Here is a 6,534-nt window from a genome sequence, read left to right on the forward strand (position 1 = left end):
TATATAACTTTTAATGATTATTAGGATTTTTCTACATATTTTAATATGGAATAATTTTGTTTTATTCTCTTTATATATATCTTTATTTCTAAAGAAAACTAATTAATCAAATTAAATTAAAAATAATACAGATAATGACATGAGTACAATAATAATTTTGAATATTTTTATATCCGACGGTGTGTGCATGATTAAATAACTAGTTATGTATACTGAAAATTTATAACATTGATAATAAAAAATGCAAAAAACTCAACGCAATTATATGCTATATTAACTACCACGAAACTTCTCAATAAAATATGACGATATTAAAATACGCATACAAAAATTTTTCATTTTTCATAAAAAATCATACATTTAAATTCATATCTAATTTTTTTTTTAATTAAGAAAGATTTATAATAATATTAATGAATATAGAATAGTAGTCGATTAAATTACTAATTATGAATTCGACTATTAACTATAATGATTTCTATATTCGAAAAATATATTTACTATGCTAGATGTTCGCAACGAAACATTAATATATTGATTAGTAAATTGCAAATAATACAATTATCAAGTTGTATTTATATACAACATCTAAAATGCGATTTTTTTTAATACAGATAAATTTGTCGTCAAACACACTTGACCTTAAATCTTGCCAATATAAAGAACATATATGATTTCATCGTTGAAGTTTAAATGAAAAACAGGAAACGTACGGAAGCATCGTTTAAAACTCTCGATAAAAGAATAGTCAAGTGTTTATGTAACAATGAAAAACTGAATATATTACAAATGTAATACTTCTAGAAATTAAAGTATTCTAACTCTAAATTACTTTAATTCTCAAATTTTTATATGTGTGAAGCTTAGATTAAATATAGATTTAATAGTATTTTATGCAATTTTGTTATTTGCGATTCGTTTAAATATAAAAAAATTAACTAAATTAATATAAAGATGAATAGTTAAAGAATTTTTAGAGTCTTGAAAATGCTATTATATTCTGAAGGAATCATTACATTTATAAATAGAATTTTCGAATTAAGAATATAAACTTTTGTTATAAATATTAGTATTATAGTTCATAATGCAGAACCTGTTTTTTGTTTTCATTATTAAATACAAAAATAATTGATAATTTCCATACAAAAAACTTAAAGATAAGAAATCACGTTCAACTACGTTTAATAATGTAATATTAAGAAACTTTCAACCATTACAATGTATTTGTTATTTTTCACCTGGCTTCATACTAGTACTTAAAGAAAAAAAAAGAAAAAATGTCAGTTTACTTTACTTACATGAACTAAATTATTGCGTCGTGACTCAAGCTACGACTGTCGTGTTTCCTATCTTTTCGTCCATCTTCCATCGCTCCAAAGAAGTACAGTTAAATTTTATAGTCTGTGGCATGCTTTATCTTACCAATAAAAGAAGCAAAATATATTGCAAATAATTATTTAAAATATCAATGAATTCAGATAAGCTTTTATATTCATTGTTATGAAAATAATAAATCCTAGTTAATACACGAAGTATTACCGTTTTATTCAACGTTTTTATCAGTTCTTTCAATAATTCACTTACGTCAGAGTAGATCAATATTTTTCTTTATTTAAAAATATGTTTGAAATTAGTACAAATTCAAAAATTATTTTAAAATATTAGGAATTCTCAAATTATTTTTGAATCTCAATAGTTATATTTTTTTTAGTTTATAAACTTTTCGGTAAATGTATTTAACGATTCATTATTTTATTTATTAATATACATATTGGTGTTCTTTATTACTTTGTTATACTAAAAAACTGTAGTACTTTATTATTGTATAAATTTCATGCAATTGTAAGACATTAATGAGACTGATTTGATTAAAATTATTTTCATTTTGTCTTGTTTAATATTTAATAGATTTAAGATCATATGATAGACGAACAAGTTAGAAAATCATATTCAATACTGATTTATAACTTAGAAGAAGAAGATTTCTAAGTTGTGCTTAAATTATAAAGTTCAAGAATTCCAGAAAATTAAAATATCACTAATAATTTTTAATTTATACATAGATCGTAAATAAAGAATATTAATTTTCAATATAGTAATTACTTTTTAAGACAAAAAGTAAAAAAATATTGAATGGTACTATTGAAGACTTCATTGGTAAATAATTACAATATTTGAAATCATATTCATTAATTTGAATTTTTTAGTTTCAATGGACATTTTTAAATTATAATTGCATGCAATCTGTTTTATATAATATAACGAATTTAATATAATACAATTGATAAATTAAAATTAATTGACCACGAAACATTTTCGGTCTAGATTTTATGAATGAATTTTTATTTTCCAAAAATAAAATAAAATAAATAACATAATAACATAGAATTTAAAAATATACGAGCATTTTAACTGCATAATCAAAATATATTTATATGCAGCAAAAATTCATAGTATTTAATTTATATAAAAAATTGATAATGCATTAAAATAAACTATTTTTATGCTATTTCTTATATTAATTTAGTAGAATTCCGATGTTTCTAAATTCTTTATAAATCCAGAAACAATTACTTTATATTTACTATAGAAAATATTGGAATTTTGAATTATTTGACTTCTTAATTTATATTTAGTTTCACTATTAAATTAATTAGTTTTAGTCGATCTTCATACAAGCATATACAATACTAGTTTTATGCAGTAATTATATTATTATTGCAGTTATAAAAATTATTGATAAATATTTAAATGAAAAATAAAGTGTTATTAACAACACTATACTTATAAATCGTATCGAATAGCTTAAATAAATTGATATTGAGAGCAATTAAATGTTTAGATAAAAATTAAATAAAAATTATATTTAATTTTAAACCGTTTTCATTTTTGTTAGAATAAAATAAAAATATAAAGAAAAAATTGCAGTCTAAAAATGGGTAAAAAAATGCTTCCTCTATGTTATATAATGACCTTACCTAATATAACAGATAAGACTAATTAAAGCAATGCCATCAGAACAATTGGAAAAACATTATTTATATTACAAAAATAGACGATCTCTTGCTTAGAATTAACATTTTGGATTTTTGTTCAAATTATGATATATACATTTTTTCTTTATTCAATAAAATATAAAAATGCAGTAGAGTGAGAAAAAAATATAAAATCATATGCAAATTATACATGCGAACTTTTTACAATATATTAAGTATAAACATTCCAATTGAAGTTGTCATTATATACATTTTTAATTTTATATATATACTTAAACAAATATCAAATTATTATATGGCTTATTTTAGTTAGTATTATTCTATTATATTTTATTTGTTTTTTTTGTATTAATTCCATTATATTAATTTCTACATATTTAAGACTAAATATTAAATAATTCGAATTTAATAATAGATTAATTCAATTAGTTTGGAAGAACTGTGAAAATGGGAATACCAAATTTCGCTTGAAAATTTGCAAAATTCCAAATAAAAAAAAATCATATAGGGAGAGAGAAAGAGTTCGTTTTATCAATATAAAATAGATTTTCACTGAAATAAAGTTTCTTTATATTTAGTATTAAACATTTTTGTAAATCTTCAAATATACTATTAATTGAAAAATTAATATCGCTAGAAGAAGATACTATTTTAATAATATTCTGAGTAATCTGGATCTGATCTATATTATTTAAGTATTTATAATCAAAAGATGTAAATACAAATATATGTATTATAAATTTGTTTAAATCTTAAAAATTTTAAAAATAATACATTGTACACCTTGTAGTTGTGATCAGAAAGCAATAGCTATAAATAAATACAACAGCATAAGAGGAAAATACAAAGTTCCATTTTTTATTTCTTCACAATAAAAGTATAACATTGATTAGAATAGATTATAATAATTTAATAATAATGGATGTATATTAATTTATAAATACTATATAGTACATATATTAAGAGACAATACACACATAAATTTATATAATTTTACTATTACTCTATACCAAATAATATTATAATATCAAATGAAATATCAAAATTATAAATGTACATAAAATACACTTTATTTCTAATTTCTAGTTACATTATACTTAAAATGATAGATAATTTTAATATTTTCTAAACGAAGAAGTTACTTTGAATAAGATTAAATAATATATATATACGCAATTTAATGATAATTTGTCTTCTTAGTTGCAAAGAATATTTTGCAAATTTATTATCTTCTTCGATAAAATTTCCGTTCCTTATAGATTAATTTAATTATCGGAAACATTATAATTTTCAACTACATTGCTATATAAGAACATTGTATCTTATTTGATCCGGATATGCAGTATTCTCCAATATAAATTTCAATGCTCACTCAAATTCAGGATATACTACTGTGATTAAAAAAATTTAAACTGCACCACTGATACAAAATAATATATTTTTATTCAACATATCAAATAACTCTATGAGATAGAATATATTAGATGATTTATATACTAGAAATTTTTCATTATATGTATTTTTAATAATGATATTTCATTTCAAACTTTCATTAATCGCAATAAACGATTTCAATCTTAATTGGTCTGAGACATAAGCAACAGAGCGTGCAATTTTTACGGCTGGGATAAAAATGTTGGTATTGGGGAGAGGAATTACCTACTATGTTGGAAAAACGCGTAGTCTTCCGCTGTGATAAAATCATGTGTAAAGATTACCAGTGATGGCTTTGATTCGAGGACATAGAAACGGTTAAATTTGATGACGTCGTTTTCCTTTTATCGTCTTTCATATGAAAGGCATGTGTTTAAGATTTTATTTATTTACTTATTCAAAATAAGCAGATCAACATACATTATACAATGTACATAATTTGAGTTCCTCACGTAATTCACAAATATTATTGACATATTTCCTCTTCAAGATATTATGTAAAACTGCAAATATACTCAACGCAATATGACAATTTACGTTCTTTGTTAAAAGCAGCTTAAACTTTTTATTTATTTATTTTATTTATTCTGTCAACTTTACAATTTAAAAAAAAATTCAACCTGTAAATATAATACATTATTATATTACGTTATTGAATACTATTCAACAAAGCTTGAAAAATCAATTCAAATTACATAGAAAAAACTTTTGTATGCAATTGATTAATTTAAGTGGTTTCTATTTTACTATTATTTTCATATTTCATGATTTAAATTGATATCTAATAAATAATAATCGTTAGTTAAATATAGTTAAGTTTTTCTATTTTAGAAATATATACAATTAATAAAACAATATATTTTCCTGAACAATTGAAACATTTATACAGACACATTAAATGGCATATTCCGGACACAAAAGTATATTATAAATTATGAAATATTTTTACGTAATTGCAGGGACAAGACAAAAATATTTTTTACGAAATATAATATAATTTTTTAATTTGTTTAATTTTTTAATCGATTTAAATTAATCTAAAAGACAGATATTAAATGTGGCTTTGATTATAATGTTCTAGCTACCGGATATTGTTGCAGAGGATACGGCTGCGGCCTTGAGCCTGTCGCAGTTTGAAGATTTGATGGAGGATGACGGGGGCGGTCCCGTCCACGGCGGCGATCCTATGCTGTCGTCGCCTCACCTACCGCCCCTCAGCCCGCCGGCTCCACCCTGCCACCATCCCCTACCCGATGAAGACACCCTCGGTAGCCTCGCCCCGACGAGCTCTAACTCGTCCTCGGATATGGACATAGTTGCGTAGCCCATCGCCCCACTGGTTCATTTGTTACCAAAATGAGAATGCGCGAGCATGGGCGAGAGAGAAAGAGAGAGAGAGAGAGAGAGAGAGAGAGAGAGAGAGAGAGAGAGAGAGAGAAGGGGAGAGAATGAAAGAACGAATGGGTTTGAATGATACAGAAGGAATGGCTTCAGAATAGCCTACGGGAGGACTAGGGATGACCTTTATGAAGTTCAGAGAGCGCTCGATAAAATAGTGTACTAAGCAGTCTGGAAACAGGGATTGAAATGTAATTGGATGGCATTCTAACATCTCTGGCAGCTTAATACCGAAAAAGTTAAATGCAAGTTCAGTAATTAAACCCTCGAATATAAAATGGAAACAAACCAAAGTTAGAAATATGTATTTAGATATTTCGTGGCATCACAGTCAGTCTATTGTTGATAATATCCAATAATTATGTAAAGTATTGAACAAAACAAAAGAAAACAGAAGAGTATGCAACTTTCGTAGCTTCCTGCAACATTGCAAGTTGCCTCCAAGAACCCTTTTAACTCAACATATTTCACAGGGACACTTTCGATCTCTCTCACTCTTCATATGCCTCATGGACATCAGCATTATTGGTCAATAACAGTTACCGGTAGGTAGTGTACAACAATCTAGCGTACTAAAAGAAACAAAGCTCGCGTCTTTTGAAAAATTTACATTCTCCTAGTGAACTAGTGGTACTGATATTTCGAATGCTTCGATGAAAAGTACATATCGAAATAATTATATATATGTACGTAGACGCGCGCCTAC

The 6,534-nt window shown here is 24.7% G+C and overlaps 1 protein-coding gene across 1 annotated transcript in view; it reads left to right on the forward strand.

Moving 5' to 3' along the window:
- Mitf (transcription factor Mitf) overlaps positions 1 to 5,838 on the forward strand; it is a 123,333-nt gene extending 117,495 nt beyond the window's left edge. The window contains exon 8 of the mRNA XM_011499526.1: positions 5,512 to 5,838. Within this exon, the coding sequence (XP_011497828.1) occupies positions 5,512 to 5,754 (243 nt within the window). The 3' untranslated portion in view covers positions 5,755 to 5,838. The remainder of the gene's footprint in view (positions 1 to 5,511) is intronic.
- The last annotated feature ends 696 nt before the right edge of the window (positions 5,839 to 6,534 follow it).

This window comes from Ceratosolen solmsi, unplaced genomic scaffold (assembly GCF_000503995.2).
Source record: "Ceratosolen solmsi marchali unplaced genomic scaffold, CerSol_1.0 scaffold10, whole genome shotgun sequence".
Taxonomy (NCBI): Eukaryota; Metazoa; Arthropoda; class Insecta; order Hymenoptera; family Agaonidae; genus Ceratosolen; species Ceratosolen solmsi.